General features: G+C 43.8%; 1 protein-coding gene across 1 annotated transcript in view; it reads left to right on the forward strand.

The window, feature by feature from the left end:
* Nucleotides 1–1,605: 1,605 nt before the first annotated feature.
* The window catches only part of epha6 (eph receptor A6), a 71,658-nt gene continuing 53,823 nt past the window's right edge, over nucleotides 1,606–19,440 (forward strand). Inside the window, exons 1-2 of the mRNA XM_035535109.1 lie at nucleotides 1,606–2,584; nucleotides 14,926–14,990. Of these exons, the coding sequence (XP_035391002.1) occupies nucleotides 2,479–2,584; nucleotides 14,926–14,990 (171 nt within the window). The 5' untranslated portion in view covers nucleotides 1,606–2,478. The remainder of the gene's footprint in view (nucleotides 2,585–14,925; nucleotides 14,991–19,440) is intronic.

Consider the following 19,440-nt stretch of genomic DNA (forward strand, 5'->3'; position numbering starts at 1 on the left):
GAGAGAGAGACAGAGAGAGAGAGAGCGAGAGAGAGAGAAAGATGTTTAATTCATAATAAGGTCTGTTTTTTTTGTACTGAAATGAAACATCAACTACATGAGCAATGCATCAACTACAAGAAATGACACAAAGCAAAATTACCAGGATTAAATTACCAACAATGACCAGTTTAATCCTGTACATGTTAACATTGTTAGCTTTGCTGTGCAAGCCAAATCCTCTAGTTATTTGCAGGAAGCTAAAATAGACAGGTATTCAACTTCAGACAAATTCAAAACCCACTTAGATTTTGTAATCTCTGGTAGTTGATTGATGTCTTAAAACACAGGTACTTTACTTACAGCCAAAAGGTCCAAATAATACAGATTTTTCACTGTTTCTTTACCAAGGAGTTAGGAGTGACGACAAAGTGACCAATCAGTTGCAATAATTGTTCACAATTAACTAAGTAACTGCAGGCAATTACAAAATTCACCACTGGTTTTAGATTCAGGGTTCTTTGTTGTGGAACATTGAGACATGTACTCGTCCTGTTTGAATAAATTGGGGTCATTCACAACAGACCAAATGCATGTGTTCAAACATGCTCCAGAAACCTGAACTTATTCCTCTAAGTACCTCATGCTTACTCTGAGGTAGTTTATAGACGTGGGCTTCTTGGTCTTTAAATATCCTGCAAAGCTGATCCAGGATCAGATGTCACACTCTTGCCTGTAATGATATTGATCACAAAAACCTGTGGTATTTTCAAAGTGCATGCTACCTTATCTGGATGCATGATTTTACTGTAAGTGCTGAGTGCTTATAAATAATATTTCCAAGACTGCAGACATCTCTGAAGATGAAAACCAGTTATGCCTCAAGCGAAAGGAACAAAAGTAGGCTAAGAATAAAACCATCCAATAACAATCAGCACATTTGTTGTCTGTGCAGTTGCGACACTGACATTTGGGGTACATGGTCCAGTCACTGGAGCCTGTGCATATCACATTTGCAAACAGACGAGATTATGAATAGGAAAGATATTTGGAGAGTAATCTTTATTTTTTTCTTGCTGCATCCATTTACCTCGATGCATATCCAATGTCCTCTAATGCTGTATGCAGACGCATTACAACTGCTTAGCCAGCATAACCTGACTCAAGCGACAGAGCAGCCTAGCGAGCCTGCATTAAAGCTTTCTTTTCCTTCAAAACTCCCAATCAATCAGCAAATTACATATGGCAGATCCGACATTCATGGTAACACTGAGTGACCTTTCAAATGTCTGCGTAAACATATATACCCACACACTCTATCTATATATATACACACACAATGGAACACTGACTTAATTCAAAATTGGACATTTTGTTTGTACCTATGTCTGAACATAATTAGGTTTAATTAGGTATGCCATTGGAATAACTGTGATATGAACTTTCATTAGGACACTGTATATTTGAAATTGTATGAAGAATTGTGTTTTAGTGGAATATAAGTAAACTTCACAATGTGGGCCAGTGTCTTGGTAATCTTTGTTTTTCACAAATAGCTGATGATTGTATGGCAGTCAACAAACTTCATTTATTCTCTTAACAAAATAACATATCCCCGTGCAAAGAGTGAAATTAAAAACTGGTTGGTCTACAGACAAATCCTCACAGACGTCACAACAGATGAAGAAGCATCACATAACACTTCGCAGATCTAAAGAACAGACAGGACGAATGTAGCCTCTTCTCCATCTTCACCATACGCAGCGAATGGTTAAGATCTGATTCAGTCATTGGCTGATAATCATCATTTCACTATTACTCCTCTTTGACCAAAATCTGATCTCTTTTTTTTGGACCAACCTGATGCACCAGATTTACAAGCCATACTTGACCTCTGTGGACAAAACCTCGCGGGACCGGGGCGCACGTTTGCTCGCGCGCTCATTCCGGGCGCGAACACCCTCTAGCGCTGCACGGCTCCCGCGTCGCCACAGGAAAAACTCTTTTCCTCTCACTTCGGCGTGGAACCGCCGAGACTGACTGAAAGGTCCGAGCTCCGGTCTCCGCTCCGTCTGCTCGCAGAAAAGTGGCAGTGTCGTCGGGCTCGAGGAAAAGGGCTCAAATGCAGCGTGTTGACAAGGACGCGCGCGCGCTGCCCGTCGTAGTGGAAACGCAGAACGTCGGCGGCTTTTGAGAAGAATCTGACAAGAAAACACACTTGTTTTTTTTTAATTATTATTATATTATGTTCTGACTACCTTCGACTAAAAAAAAAGAGCTCGGTATTGTTGTCTTTCATGGGATAAAATCTGTGGACAAGTTTTGAGTTCTGAGTGAAGTGTTCGCGATGGACTGGCATTTACGCCGCGTCGCCGCGTTTTCGCGGTGCGGACAACGAGGGGGTTGACGACGCTAAACGACTTAAAGTAGTTTCGGGAATTTACAGGACATTTGCACATTAACTGGGGATCCCGTGTTTCTGTAAAAACCGGTGTCGACATGGGTGCCCCGCTTCATTTTTTAAAAATGACTTTTCATCTAAGAATTTGCGTCGTTTTTGCATTTATTGGAATAACGTTATCAGAGCCCGGCCATCCCAACCAAGGTGAGGTACCATCTTTTAGCTCGCGTTAGTTAGACACTATGAAGTCGTGTATATTGTCGGAAATTCTTCATGACAGCACGACTGCTGTTATGTAACGCTTAAAACGCGAAATGCAGTCGCGCGTAGGAAATGTTATCTATGGCTAAACCTCTTCGTACTTTCGCTTTGTAAACGCCAACTGTTTCGATGCAACGGACGCAGCGGACTTGTTGTTACCGTAGGCGTGAGGTAGAAAGTAGCCCCGTGTGTGGTCTACTGGTTTTCGGCTCACCTTGCGTGTTCATACTCATCCCTTAACCGAAGCACGTAAGCTTACGTGTTGAGCGGTATGTGCCACAGAGCGCAACGAAAGACCCACTGTGTGGAGTCTGATGCGCTTATGAACGTTTCACTTTCCTAGGAACAAAAACAGTTGTCTCTCTCTCATACCGTACACCGTGTGTCTGTCTCTTTCCGTCTGTCTGTCTGCTCCAGACCACAGACACTAAACCCATTAACACATCGTTCATTTCTAGGAACCATGATCGGCGACAGTGTTTGGACAGTCAGGTGTTCCGTGGATTGAAGGTCATTATTTCATGTTCACAGAGAAGAGTAAAAAATTAATTTAAGGTTCTTATGAAATTTAAATGCATGATGACAAATTTAAGACTCACTCGTTTTGACTAAACCCAGACAAGGCTGCAAAGCGCCAGGAAAGCAAACGAGCACAACGCGCGCGCGCGCGCGCCCGTGTGTCTGTGTGTGTGTGTGTGTGTGTGTGTGTGTGTGTGTGTGTGTGTGTGTGTGTGTGTGTGTGTGTGTGTGTGTGTGTGCGTGTGTGTGTGTGTGTGCGTGTGTGTGTGCGTGTGTGTGTGTGTAATGGCAGGAGATTGAGAGAGAGAAAATGACAGTGAGAGCAGAACATTTGGGATACACTATAGATAGAGATGGAAGATTAAAGCCATTTCTGGTTTGCAAAACTGCAAGGAAGATAAAGTTCTTTTCCCCTCTTTTTGTAAGTCATTACTCATCCATGTTTTCTGAGAACTGTGTGGAATGGTTGTGGTCTCTGGATTTGTTTGCAAAACCTTTAAGTGTCACAAACTAGTCTGGTGAGCCTACTCCAGTGGCTTTGGACTCCTGCATGTCATTAGGGGTGGACAGACTTTATGTTTGAACAAATCATAATAAAGAATAGCATACTATATTATTATTATTATTATTATTATTATTATTATTATTATTATTATTATTAATAATAACCTTGCTTGCTCTTTGCTCACTCTTTTAATTTTGTTGTTTACATTATAACTTGATTCTTATTGTTTGTGATAGAACAACGCCCATCTGTCACAAAAATACAGACTTGCAGACTTTTGTCCAACAGCTTGATGTTGCTTATGATTGATGTCAGCGGAGACAAGGGCGGATAAAGCTTTGCTTGAGCTATCAGTAGACGTGGAGGCATTTACATAACTTCTTGTAAAGAAAGGAAATCTGATGTAAATAAACATAATCTCTTTATTTCTAATGATTTCTAATGATAGATAGATAAAGTTATATCTGTTTTCTTTAGCTACAGTATGGTCATATTCAAAAGACCTGGCTACATACTTTTATGGCACAAATCTGGCCATAATCAGACTCTACTAAACACTTAGCTGGATAACATTTTCAAAACTGCATAAAGATCTCAGGTTGAATATAAAATAAGGGCGGGGTCAGTGACCTCTAGTGGTCTGGCTAGCTGGAGAGAAAGGCAATTTTTTTTTTGTTGCCCATTTTACGCATAAGGTTTGCGTGACCTCCAGTAGCACTCACTAGTCTGCCCCAAATAGAGAGCTTGTGTGTTTGTTGGCGCAGGCAAATCTCCCCACTTATACACTGTTGAAACTTGGACATTTGGATGGTAACGTATAAAGTAGATACGCACACATAGCCTCCACTGTATTCTAGACCCCTCCGTACGGTCCCCACTGCACCTGTGGTCAATTGCAACGTCGTCAGGTTCATCTTATGGGTGCATGTGCACGGTTACAGACCATCACCCGTCTGTTGCCACGATTGTTCATCTAGTCCGCTCATCACCGGTCATTTCCCGACTACAGGAGCACGTCCTGTCCGGATATTATTTGGGTGGGAGACTGTTCTCCACAGTGACAATGACATGATGGGGTCATGGTAACGGGCGCTGTGCTGATATGAGTGTCAGGCACAGCGCTGTGGCTGGAGTTTTTTTATACTTGTCATTGTCGCTGCTGCATTGAGAATCTGCCACACAGAAATATCCCGTCAACAGCAGACCTGCGGTCCAAAGTTGACCGTCGATAGAGTCGGAGGAGGGCTAGCACAATCTGCGTCTGGCAAAAGGTGGACTATAATTCTTGGCACAACTGCAGTGGGGTTTTCATATCAGTAAACGTGTTTAATAACGTGCGGGTGAAGTGTTTTGACCCATTCTTTTGTGCTCTTGTTATTAAATATGCATATTCCTAATTCTGTGCCCTGTAACATTCGTTCATGCAAGCATCAGCTGCACCCACAGGTTCTTTGGCCATATATAATGAGATCGTCTTCTGTGTGCCGTCACTGATAAACAAATCCACTGGATTGTGGAAACTGGTTTCACGTGAATCGTTTCTTTTACATGGCACCTTATTTTTAACTATTTTAAACTTTAATTCCTTCAACTGAACATTGCGATCTGGTCTTATATAGTCAATACATTTCCTTTATTTTCCTTTTTGATGCCCTGTTCAGATGGTTTAGCTGGCTCTGTGAAAAGCTCTGAGTTTAGTAATGTGGATAAGCTGACATATTCCTCGTTTTCAGTGGTTTCAGTCTTATAGTCTTGTGGTCTTTTTTCAGTGCAGTCTAAAGCCTTTCTTGTCAGCTGCAGTGATCTGTCCTTCTCTTCCTAAACTGGATCCATGCCAGATTCCTAAAAGTCACGTTGATCCACTTCAGCCAGCAGTATTTCACCTCTGCAGAAGCTCACCTCTCGGATTCGACGCATTTATCAGTGCAGTAGCGCTTTTCCAAGATGATCTGGGATTAGCTCCCTTTCCACCAAACACCTAGCCTCAGCTGCTACAGTAACAAACCTCAAAACCGATCTCAGTTCAGTGGCCCCGCTGTAATCAGTCCCACGAGCAGTGATTGGAGTGGTGCGGTGCTCTCTGCATAGCTCTCTTTTCACCCCTCTACTCCGCGCATTAGCCTGTCCTCTAAGCGACTGCTTGTCACCAGTGGTATTGAGAGTGGATAAAAGCCCGCCTAATCCACTCTGAGACAGAGCGACGCCAATAAGGGCACATAAACGAGGCTGGGCTAGGCTGCTAGAAAGGGGGAGGGGCCAGAGATGGGAGGGATGGAGTGGAGAGAGGGAAGGGAAAGTTGGGGGACGACAGAGGGAGAGAAGCATGAAAGAGGCCTAAAATGTGGAAGGATGAAGGGAAGGACTGACAGAGAGGCATGGAGGGAGGGAGAGGGATCAAAGGAGACAAAGATGGAGAGAGAAAGAGTGGCAGAGAGTGAGTGGGAGACAGTGAGACAGTGAGACAGTGGGACAGTGAGACAGTGAGACAGTGGGACAGTGAGACAGTGACTGCTGTGTCTAAGAGGACAGCATTGTTAAATGATGCCTGCAGTGACCTCATCTCGTGCAGGGATGGGGAGACCCAGTAGTGCTCCTGTTGTGGCGTGGACTGTTGTGGAAGCCTGTAAGCATCTATGCTTACATGTATGCTTATGTGCATGTGTGTGTTTGTGCATGTGTGTGTGGTTGCATACACATCCTGCTCTTTACATCTTTCTTCTTTCCTCCTTCTCTGCCTCTGATTCTCCCATCTCTCTTTCTCTCTCTCTCTCTCTCTCTCTCTCTCTCTCTTTTTCCCATCACTGTGTGTATGTCTGTGATAAAAAATGAAAACAAAACTGTCTGAAAAATGTGAGTGCTTTGACTGGCCACCATAAGGGAAAAAAACCCCTGAAGATTTGAAAAATATTGGCTTTTGGTTACTGAGGATAAGGTTAAATTGAGGTGTAGCAATAGCTAGTAAGTAATAGATTGAATACACAATTCTGCGGTGTCTGTGCATCGTGTGTGTATTGTGAAGCTGTTTTGTTCCTGGACTCCACTGTCCATCAAGGGCTATAGTAGGGTTTGATGTTTGTCTTGAACATGCGCTAAACCCTGTTCTATTATGTAATTAGGTTCCCTCCTTTGTTAAGGAGTTGAGTATATTAGTGTATTCAGCTACTACACAGGGGAAGAGCAAATACCAGTAGAAACTGCAACTCTCTATGGACCGAGGTGATTACCAGTGTAGTGGATGATGCAATATACTAGCTATATCTTCCTCTATCACTCCTACAGCTGTCAGTTGGCAGCACACTGTGCTTCTGTCAGGAACACACGAGCGCGGTGGTGAAAACAGCCTGTTCCATTGTTCTTCCTCCATTCCAGTGACTAATTTGTCATAATGATACACACTTTGTCTCAATCCTTCTTACACTGCCTGTAGACCCCCACCCCCCCCAAAACCCACACCTCCGCCTATGGCTTGTGCTCCACCATGTAGCCACGGGACTCTGAAGGCTGCCCAGGTATCTTCCAGTAAAGAGCTTTGTAAACAATGGGATCGCTCTGTAGCGGGGGCCAGTTAGAGCTTAACGTTGTGTTTATGGCTGGTGTCATTGCCGCGTGGAGAGCTTGTATCGATTCTGCAGACACACAGGAGCCGAATCTCTGGGGTTTCCACTTCATACCTCCAACACTTCAATAGCTCTTTAAAGAGAGAGTTAGGGGGGTTTGTAGAGCTTTGTAGTGCTACTTTGTGTTTGTGCTTGCATGTGTGTGTGTGTGTGTGTGTGTGTGTGTGTGTGTGTGTGTGTGTGTGTGTGTGTGAGAGAGAGAGAGAGAGAGAGAGAGAGGGAGAGAGAGAATGTCTTTGTATTACTCCAAGGTCACACAGTAGTATCTTGAACTTGAGCTGGATTTTAGTTTTGTTTAATGTATACGTGCCTCCCCTGGTTGCATGTGTTGCCAATGCTTGGGCCCTGTGCAACATGTCCACTTCAGTAGGTCCAGTCTAATGCTTAACCTTTAATGGTGACTAAGATTTATAGCATTTATCAGAAGTCAGCTTTCTTGATCACGAGTAACTTGATCGTCTCCCTTCCTCACTCAAGCACACGGCCCTGCTCTTTGTCTTCCCCCTATTATAATAGGAATCAATTTGGAAATCACACCTTGACATTTTGCGAGCGCGGTCACCACTGCAGCGGTGGCCTCAGCCCTGCCTCTCTCAGCCCGGCTAAAGATCGCTAATGTGCGCAGCACCGCATTATCGGCTCAATTTATCTCCACCATTCCACAAAGGAATCATTCTTGTCAAGCTGTGGCATTCAAATTCCAAATGTCACCTCCTTTTTTTTGGGGGGGGGGGAGTTTATCTTCCGCTTTTTTCTTCATCAGCTTTATCATTCCGATGAAAAATAAGAGAGTAAATGATTTCCATGGTTTTGGGGGGGTTTCTTATCTCTCTCTCTCTCTTTCTCTCTCTCTCTCTCACACACACACACACACAATTAAATTTATATATAACAACACAAACATTATCCTCTCTTTTCGCCAATATTTAAGTGCCAAAGATTAGTTAGAAACTACCGGGAGAAACTAGGATTATGTTCAAAATAACACTTAAAGACTAATCAGAGTTTCTTTTGCACAAGTTTTGCAAGTATGATATGCTGATAGAAATAAACCCCATTCCTTATCAGCAAGTCAGCTCACACAGAAACAGACTTGAAGGCTCATTGTTAAGTAACCCATTTAATGTTCTAATAATCCATGCCAATATTCTAATAATACAATAAGAAAAATGGCAAACACTAAAATAGCTTTTTCTTTTTTTTTTTCTATTTAAAAAGAGAACACCATTTTGCATGAGTAAACAACTCTCCCTGGAGAGCCTTGTTTTGTTTGAAGCTGCTGGTTTCTTAAAGACCAGCCCGGCTTCTGGGACTCTGCTGCACAGCGCTTCTCTGCCAACGCTAATCTAACACAGCTGCCTCTACTCATCAGTGGGTGGAGGCCTGAGTGATCTTATAAGAGCTGGGCTAGAGGCTCAGGGTTGGAGTTCTCCATCACACCCCAGGGTTTCAGCATACACCTGAGTTGAGAGGGGGGAACGCACCCCGTTGGGTCATGTGACTCTTTACCTTTACTCATTGAGGATCAATGCGGTCATCAATGGAGCTATGGGCTGATGATCAAAAAGTAGGGTTTTTAACAAGCAGGCCAATCTATTTATATCCCAGAATGCACTTCTCATCAGCACCACAGGAAATATAGAGCACCAGGTTTTTATCCACAGGAGGTCAGCCCTGCCGAGACACTCCACAGAGATGCAATTTCAGCTAACATACATCATGTTGCTTTTACAGTACACACACACACACACACACACACGAACACACACCCATGCACACACACACACCCATACATATGCATGCATGCACACACACACACACACACACACACACATACACACACATACATTATCTATGACTAGCAGAATGCCATCAGCATTATATTAAACTGCATGTGTGAATAGCTCTGTATATTGCATTAGCGGTGGGCATTATTTGTGCTCATACATGCTGTGCCAAATGTAGCTCCAAATACATTTGGATACATTAGGATTAGGCCAAGCCTAATCATAATATTGGTATGACAAAATATCTTATATTTTGATTTTCTTGACATTTTAATAATGTTGATAATTATGTTATCAAATCCGTTGACATTTTTATTGTTCTATAAACCTTAGAATAAGGTTTTATGTTCAAGTTCAAGTTCAAAGAGGCTTTATTGTCATTTCAGCTATATACAAGTACACAACAAAAACGAGACAATGTTCCTCCAGGACCATGGTGCAACACAAAACAACAGTGCAACAGACAACATGCTACACAAGTGCAAACAATCCAATATAGTGCAATATGTGAATATATGTCAAAATAAATATGTGAAAAATGTTGGCAACATGCCAAATAACAGGCAGCATAGCCGTCCTATGCATGTGTTAGATATTTTTGGTTAACGGCGGTCTGTGCTTATTTATTTATTTTTCTCGCAAGTTGACTGGCTCAGCAAGGGTCATGTGACCTCGACCATCTTGTTCTTAATGCCATTATGTTTAGGTTAGCTCTTTTTGAGCTCGGAGCCGAGCTCAAAATGGAATGTTGCGATAAAATGCCGTCTTCACGCCTCACGGTATCAAACGTCAGGTTAAAACAGGTCCCCCAGCCTCTCGGCAGGCGTGCTGCCCTAGAAGCAGCCCCTGCTGTAACGGCGGCGGGAGCGTTCACGCACTTTTGTGTGTCTGCTTCTCTTTATTAGATTTTTTCATATTTTTTATTTTCCGCTGGTGCGTGTCTATCCCCGCCCCTCTCTGTGCCGCACGACGGGCTCTGGATTCGTGAAGACAGACACATACGACATCCACCACTCCCAGCGACTCTCGCCTGACGTCTCACTCTTTGCGGTGCAGCTGCGGAAGGCGAGGAGTGACAAATGTTCGCCACTGGGTGAAGCTGGCGGATCTTGTCAGCGGGGTGGTTAGAATCGCGCCGCTGAAGTCAGGAGAGTGCACTCAGCACCTTTCTGGCAGTACCGTTCACAGATGGCCGCTTCACACGTTTACCCTGGCCTTTTTAGCAAGACTGGGGTTTTTTATGTAGACTAGGCCCTTTAAAATGCCGGACACAGTTTCAGCTTTCTCTCTGACCCCACATGAAGCCTGTTCAAACCGCACAGCAGTCATCAATCATTTACATTTCCCTTGCGCTTTTATCTAAGCAGACTTACAGTTACAACTTGAATACAGCTTGAGGGTTAAGGGCCTTGCTGAGGGACCCAACAGTGGCAACCTGATGGCAGTTTGGCTTGAACTGCCAACCTTCTGATTACTAGTAAGGTACCTTAACCACTGAGCTACCACTGCCCTTAATCAAGCCTCCAGGCTTGAAGCTTTAACAAGGCCACATTTGTAGGAACAAATGAAACCCTGTTATCCACGCGTATGTTTGGCATGTGCACAAATAGTCCGCTTCCTGTGAATAACCATTTGACCATTTGTGTTTAAACAGTAATGTAATTCTTGTTTGTAATTCTTAATTCATAAACAGTAATGTGATCATTTCCGTATCCAGTGTTTATGTGACGTGTTCGACAGCAGTTATAGAAAGGTAGGGTGAGGAAGGTATGGGTCTGACACTTGAATTAATACCTTGTGTGCGCTAAATAACAAAGTACACACAATGTAGAGAAACACTAAACTATTCCTACTATTCCTGATTTTTTTCTTTCTATATCAGTGCACCTAAAACACCTTTACATGTTTGCAGTGATGGCTAAAAAGCAGATAATGCTACAATGTGTTCTGTGTAAACTATATAGGTCATACAGGTATTAGGGTGTTTACATTACAGTACAAAGATGTTAAAAAAGGAATACAATTGCTTTTGCCATGCCTGTAAATGTACACACACACACACACACACACACACACACACACACACACACACAAATAAATAAATAAATACATGTGTCCAAATGAGCTTACTAAGATAAGGTTTACAAATGACTGAAAACCAGAGTCAGCTGCCCGGCACAAAGTATCATTAATGTTGAGGTTAGTTCATTTCCTGTGGTGCTAAACAGGTTTATGTTGTAGCATAGTGAACAGCAACCAAATAGCTAGTGCAGACAACACAGAAACATAGCCCATTTATAGCTTTAAGAGCATTTTGAGCGTGGTGACAGAAATATTTGCCATCAGTGGGCCTTAAGGGACAGTCTACATCCTTTAGATATAGCTATGTTCTGTTTCGGTTCAGATGAGATCAAATTATGCTAATAACCGACCTCCTTTCTGATGACCTTGAACACCAAACAGTGTTAAACAGAGCTCTGTACTAAAGTCTGTGAGTTATCTTGCCACTGGGCATGTCTGAAATGTTGTGGGAAAAACAATTCATATTCACAAAAGCACAGTTTTCAGGGAAATTCATGGGGTCACACTTCATTGGAGGGGTGTACAAATTACTATGCTTAAGTGTGATTAGGAACAAAGCAGCACACAGTCAGGCACAGGGGCCCCAACATGGTAGTGTGTATTGCTGGCAGCCACTTCAATATAAAAGTCCCCATGCACCTTTGAGGATGCAATCGTGAACAGAAACGTGTACCATTAAATTAACGAGCAGATAGTCGGTGAACACGAGCTAAAAATGACCAACTGTGTAATTAAACGGCCTGGTTCAAACCATTAAGGTTTCATGGCTTGTCTCTCTATGCTGGAGCTTTAAAACAGGGATTAATGCTGGGAAGAGGATGATGATGATGATGATGATGATGATGATGATGATGATGATGATAACTTGTCTCTTTAAAAGGGGGATGATACAAGGGAAGTTCTGGCTACGTGGACTCATGATGCCACTCCTGAAACCAGCCAAAAAATAAACTAAAAACCAATAAAATAACAAACATTCAACCTAGAAATGAGTGCTGTGCTTAAAAGGAGACCAACATGTCCACACACAGACAGTTGATAGCATATAATGCAGTAGATGATAAATAGGGTTATTTTTAAGCTTGCTATAAACCACATGATCATTTCTTTCTTATTATTCAGGTTATTCATTATTGTCCTGCACAACATGGCAGTGGGAAGTTTCCAGTAAGTTACAGCTGTTCAAAAGTGAGGAGAGCCACCCTTTCCTAGTAAAAGCATACAAATCTAGAGGGTGCTACAGTGCAGACATTCAATTTTAACACAAATTTCATGTAGTTAAATAGTGAATGAGGAAACTCGGAACTAAAACGAAATAACTTATTTATGCAAGTATTTACGAGACCTTACTAGCCTTATGCTGATTAATGGATTAGGTTAGTTCTAGACATTAAAGTTTAAAGTCAAATCTATAACCAAGTGGCTTCAGTTCCTCTTGAAGTTTTACTGTTTAATGATTCATTTTAATCTTCTTTTTTAACAGTCTCTTGCCCAGCGTTGGCCACTTTTGCTTTGTATACTTTGCACCTCCAAGGAGGTGCATGAGGAATCAGGGCCTGCAAATAGTTCAGTGGCTCCAAGGCTGTTGGACTGGCAGGCTGTATGGCTGTGGTAGTGGCTGGGATGCTTGGACTGGCAGGCTGTTGGGCTCTTGGCTGCCATAGATGGTAGCGGCTTACTCTGTGAACTGTTTCCCAGTGCCTTAGCACCTACCTCTACAAATGAGGGCTCTCCAGCCAAGTTCAAAAATAGGGCAGATTCAGGTCCTGTACTCAGGCTTGGGACCAACTCCTGCCGAAGGAACTCCTCAGCTGTGGAAATCCTTGGCAGCCTAACATTTGAGGTCATTCCATTTTTATTTATTTATTTTACTTCCAAGAAATTTCAGTAGCTTCCTATAATCCGTTTTCTGGTTTGCATCAGTTAGTGGAACATTTTTTAAGACTGAATCTAGTACAGGTTTATATTGTTTTCTAATCTTTTTTGTATCATAATTTAATTTTATTAACTAAGACAATCTGCAAATTTGTGGTGCCACCCAATTGAAATGATTTTGAAGCTAACTAGTAGTGATAGTAGTAACTAGTAGTAATTTAGCACTTAGCAAATATTTTTGTTAAGTGAGAGATTTGGTAATTTAGCATTTCAGGCACAAATGTAATCAAATGCTTAAAATTAACCAGTGCATCCCAGTCATGTTCTTTTATACTGGTCTATCAGACAGCTTCCCGCATTGATCAAATTTAGTATAAAACATGCACTGAAAACTATGAGAAAGACATTACAGAGACATGAACCACACATTTCAGTTTGAGGATGTAATGGAACAGACGTTACTGTCCTCAGCGATATTCAGTTTTTATAATCTGCTTTACATTTAATGTAACATACTGTGAAATGTTCAAATCAAATAAAATGTAAATAAATAAAACATAACACATTCAGTTCCTTTAATGTGCTTCCAGCAGCTTTGAATGCAGATGCTCCATTGAGAGCTCTGTTTAGACCAGCGTGACGCTTAATCGGTTTCTGAGAAACCCACATAAATCCCTAATGAAGTAAGACCAAATCTATCACGCTATCTAAGTTTACTTGCAGACATGTTTAATCTCCCTTTTACCAGTGGGCGAAAAAAACCTTCAGCGCAGAAATTTAGGGATAATTATGACCCCAGACATAGACATTGGGTCTAGACGGGGTGTAATAAGATTTAGGGAGCCCGGCCAAAGTGCCCGGCACTCTAATTCACCTCTCAGTGTTTGGGTGCGGTGCGCTGTGCGGATCCATCACTTCCAGTCACGACGAGCCGACATTGGCAGGCAGATTTGATTATGGCATGCCATAGTGCTCAGCCTGTCTGCAGATGTTTAGAGCACTCATCCCGGCCTTTTGCAGACACTCTGTGCAGCTATTAGTGTAGCTGTCTTGTCTATTTAACACCCAGTCTGTGTATCACCAGCACGGATATTGTTTGCATAACATCATGACGCGTAACATAACATAATGACATTTCGCACCGCACACTCCTACCACTGTCAGATTTCAAACATCCCAGCTTACTCTAATTTTAACTTACCTACTGGTATTAATGTTTTTTGCTCTTCTTTTTTTTTTTCTAGTACAAGTTCTGAAATACTGGTTTAACACCGTGTGGGGGAATGAGTGACACCCTCACGAAACGCCTCAAGCGTCTTGATATACACGCCGTATTGACAGACGCTGTAATTTAGCGTAGGTGTGGGAAAGTTGAAAACTGCGCATTCATTACATCAAATTAGCCCACGCCGCCTCGCCGCAGCCCAGCTAATGACTCCGCTGTCGCCCCAGCCGTCACCACATGCCACGCAGCACGGCCATGGTCCCTGCCGCCTGCTGAGGGGCTAGCCTGGCGGTGTAATTAGCATGTTGGCTAGCCTTGCGGTGCAATTAGCATGTTGGCTAGTTGGCACATGTCAGTAGTGATTTCCTCGCAGCGTTAACAAGTGTCGAGGAACAGTTCTCAGTGTGGTGATTTGTAGCCCGTTTGTATTTAGTGGGCCGTAACTTTTTCACTGCAATGCTGTGAAAAGTCCTTTTGCACGTTTGGCTTCCCCACACAGGACTGAGGGCAGCCACTGGTAACTGTGGACACAAGTATATTTTATACAATTGACCCTAATTACTTTTTCTTCTCTCTCTCTCTCTCTCTCTCTCTCTCTCTCTCTCTCTCTCTCTCTCTCTCTCTCTCTCTCTCTCTCTCTCCTTCTATTCGCTTGCTACTTTTTTTTCCTGCAGTGGTTCTGTTGGACACCACAGCTGTACTGGGCGAACTGGGCTGGATGACCTACCCAGTGAACGGGGTAAGCGATAACTATGATCCGTGTCTTTTTCAGGTACCTCTTCAAACACTGGTCTGAGCCCAATTCTGAACCTGAAGCATATGGCAAGGGGTAAGTCTGCCCCGAATGCCAGATTCGGGCTAGCACCTGCACTGATCTGCTTTCAGGAAACTGGCATATTGACAGCATGGCCCGTTTCAGAGGTTCTGATACTCAGCCATTCTTTAAAGTGGAATCGAACAGTGCCTGCTGTTCCACTGCTTTCTCTGCAGAGCTTAAATGCCTGGTGATTTTCTCCACCATTTTGAAAATTTATCTCATTGTGAAACCTCAAAGTGTCTATTGTGAAAATAGCTTGCCACCTAAAACACTAAATGCTTCCTGGGTTTGGAGCATCTTATTTGACACCAAGAAAGCCAGTACAGCTGATCTCAGATCAGGTCTCGCCCTCAGACGCTGGTTTTGGTTGTTTAATTTGCAACTTTTTGCAAGACCTGATCGAAAAAACAGCCAAATTACGACATGCAAAAACATGTAACTGTTGCTCATGTTAACCACTTTTTGACCAGGGGCATATTAGTTCCAGTTCCAGTCAAAGATCTGTTGGGCTATAGGCTAAAGTACAAAAACATTGTCTTGTATTTTCTTTCAGATTAGTCTGAAAATTAATTCATGTAAAGCTCCTCTGTACGATTTTATGGCCATTTATACCATTGTCAAACATTATATTTCTGCATGATCCTTGGAGTATTAATCTCTGCAACAGTGAATCGTGTTATAATGAAATTTAATCAGACTGAGACACTATTGGTAATTCAGTATGTATGCGCAGAGCTTTATAAGAGGTAATTAATACCACAGCCCTCAAACTATTTTCGCATACAATTTTCATCCCTTTACTTTGCCTCCCTTCACGTTGAAAGGAAATATATTCATCGGCAGTTTCCTGCAATTTCTGTACATCTCAGAACAAAGGAATAAAGTCATGTTGTTTAAAACCTTGAAGACTGTAAAAGAAGCCTGCCAAGCTCTGACAAGTCCAGGCATGCTGTAAAACGAAGCCCCCCGAACAGGCCTGCGTCTGATGGGGTTCTTATTGTAGAACCACGGAGGTCTTAAAGGGATTTTAACGACCTACTGTCAGATCAGGGCTCACGCGTGCGGTAAAACACAAATGCACCAAAGGTTTTGTTTAAAAGTCCAAGGCCACACGTACTGCTGGTGATTACAAAATGCATGTTGTATCGTGATGATAATTATTTCTCAGTCATAACTCATAAAAGGAAGAGGGAACATTCAAAACTTTTAATAACACATTTGTGTCTGCAAATATAGCAGGGCATATTTTTGTTATAGTATGAGTTTGACTTTAAAAATTATTGCTGGCGGTGTCATTTGCTGAAAAACAATCCCTGATGCATGTTTGAGACTTTTTTTTTCAATACAATACAAAAATACAAAGCAAGAAGCAACTGTGACTGTGGAGAGGAGGAGCAGGTGTTAGCATTCAGGGGACATGAAGCGCTGCTGGTGTCGCACGGCCGTGGACTCAGGCATGACCCCTAGAGAAGAGAGGACTCACCTCGGGGCTTCCTGCATAGGCTTTATGGACTCTCGTCCCACTCAGCCCTACGCCAAAGCGCCTTGTAATGAGTGTAATCGTTTGAGCATAATAAACCCCACTGACACTGCAGTTTCACCCAAGACCAGGATCAATCAATGCCCGGATCCGGAAAACTGTTAGAAATGGCTGTCTTCCAGCCCGGCTCCAGAATGGCATGACTGGCTTGGGGAGTTGGGGTTTTTTTTGTATCAGAGTGCGTGTAAAATGACCTACTATGCACTGGCGGGTGATTTCCCACAGGACCCGCTGTGCACATCTTTGCATCGGTTCGGCTCTTTCTGCGGAGCCCATGTTGTGAGAGGGAGGCTGATTTCCCCGGTAACACTGCATGAGTTTTCATTTGCGGCGCAATAACAAGCCGGCGTGCACCTCTCCGATCAAATCAATAATTCATGCCATAATTCCCTGGATGTAATGTTACCTGGGCTCACAGTGGTACTCTCCCATGCTCCCATGCTCACACTTTACATCCCTTCTTCCCCTTCTCTCTCTCTCTCTCTCTGTCTTTCATTCTCTTGTTCTGTCAGGTCGAGGTATGTCATGTTAATCAAAGTCTCTGCTCTTTTTCGTTTTTTGGAGCCAGATGGAACACACACCTTCTCTAGCCTTGGGAGACTTCTCCTGCCATTTAATTTGTTTTCTAGTAAAGCAGGACGAGAGTTTGTTTTGTTTACACTGACACAGACATGTCCTTCGGGTATATTTCTTTCTTTCTCTCACTCTTTCTCTGTCAAACACACACACACACACACACACACACACAGTCTCTTTTCCTCTCTCTTTCTCCCTCTCTCTCCATCTCTCTCTGTCTCTGGCCTGCTTTCTCTCTTACTTCCCCTCATTCTTTACCTCTCTCTATCTCTCCCTCTCCCTCTCTCTATCCCCCACTCCCCCCAGTATGCTGCAGCTGGTTTGTTTGTGCTGTTTTGTTCACCAGTCTCCTGGCTCCACTCCTCTGAGCCTCCCTCTGAGCCCGCTCTGTAATTACTAAATGTGTCATGGAGCCTCTGTGATTTCTCACATGCTGTATTCGGGAATGCAGATTTCCACTCTTGCGTTTCCAATGCAGAGGCAAACATCCCTGTAATACCTGCACGAGGAGAGACTATGCAGTTCATGTAAAACGAACTTCACAAAGGGCTAAATCAGGAGGCGCCGACTTCACTGAGCTGAGACGCGGTGAGGGAGTTACGCACAAGTGGCATAATTGAAAAGAATTAGTGTGGAGAGGTCCGACACAAGAAGGCTCGGCTTGTTTATACAGCAGTAGACAAGCACATTCCAGAGTGTGTGTCGGTAGCAAAGCCTGTCACACCACCAAGCTCAGCCGACGTGAGAGTCCGTGTGCGCTGTAAACACAAACATGCACTGAACCGAGAGCAATTTACCTAGAGCTCTACAGTAAAATCAGACACTGGTGGGTGACCCGCTTGAGGCTGAGGGTCCTGCAGAGCTGTAGTGGTCAGCGTCAGACACTCGAGGTGTTCACTCAGTCCCTGCTTCCGTCTTGGCTGTGCCCATTTCTGTCTTGGCTATGCTGTCTGTTTTGCTCAAATGTGAACTTAGTGAACTTTTTTGGTTTTCCTTACATAAAATACAGGACACCTGTCCATTCATGCCCCACAGAGTGAGTCTTGCTCAGTGAAGAGCAGTGGTATTCCCAAACAGCACGAGAGGGGCGGTATTCCCAAACAGGGATCAAGCCCCTCAAATCCAGCAGAAAAAGGGACATTTAACAGTTCAAGAGTCCACCAAGAGTTCAGAGTCCATCAAATGGTGATTAATGATCTTGGAAAATTCTCGCACTCTCCACCGGCTGTTGGTAAGGTTGACCTTCTTCTGAAAGGCCTGTCTGTCTCTCCCTCTCTCTTTCTCTCTCCCGCTCACTCTCTTAATCTTTTCAAAGCGAGCAGTTTGCTGGGATGTGACTGATTTATCCGTGCTGTTTCAGGAGCAGTCATATTTAGATGTGACAGGCGCACCTCACTGAGTAGCGCCGGCTTTTATCGGCGCGGAAGCCGAGCGTCTTTCAATAGCAGGCAGTGGGTGATGAGGGGAGGTGTCTGGAGACACCGGCGGGCAGACAGGTAATGTAACCTTGGACTAGCGGACCCCTGCTCCCTTGAAGAAGTCCTTTTCCATCATCCCAGCGAGGTAAATCACTCCGAACCCCCCCCCCCCCCTCCTCCTCCACGCCCTACCCCACCCCTTGCCGTCTGCTGGCGCCGTCTCCCGCACGCTGCCGGCTCTTCTCGCGGCCATCCGCGATTCTGCTAATGCCGCCTCATGTTACGCTCGTCTGAAGATGCACTTCGCGGGCGTGGAGATGTGATTGCCCCCCCCCCCCCCGCCCTGCAGTCTTTAGATGGAATGGATCGGCGGTTGAAACGAGATACAGCTGTTCGATGTGGGCGGGAACGTCCGTGGCGAGGCAGGTTCGCATGCCTGTGTCTTGGGATGTAGCGCAGCGTGCCCGCCCCGAACGGGATTCTCCCCCAACGTCGCTGCGATCTTGGCTGCAGGGATGTCCAACCTTGATCCCTATCAATTTTCGGCAGAGAAAAACGCCGCCCCTAATTCAGATGGAAACGCCGGAGGCCCATCGAGTCAAAGCACGTTCCTGTTTTCATCCTAGAAACGAACGGAATCCAGAACAATAACAGGGCATCTGAGAAAATCTGGACAGGTATACTAGCGTGAATTTGGGGAGGTACACTAACGCGATTACTTATTGTAATTGGCGAAACACGGCCCCTGAAGAGTGTGTGCTTCACAATGGAACACCTGTGACTGGTCGGCCTATCACTCAGCAGCAGCACATGTTATGGGCCAATGGGCTGTGATTCA

Source organism: Electrophorus electricus, chromosome 16 (assembly GCF_013358815.1).
Source record: "Electrophorus electricus isolate fEleEle1 chromosome 16, fEleEle1.pri, whole genome shotgun sequence".
Taxonomy (NCBI): domain Eukaryota; kingdom Metazoa; phylum Chordata; class Actinopteri; order Gymnotiformes; family Gymnotidae; genus Electrophorus; species Electrophorus electricus.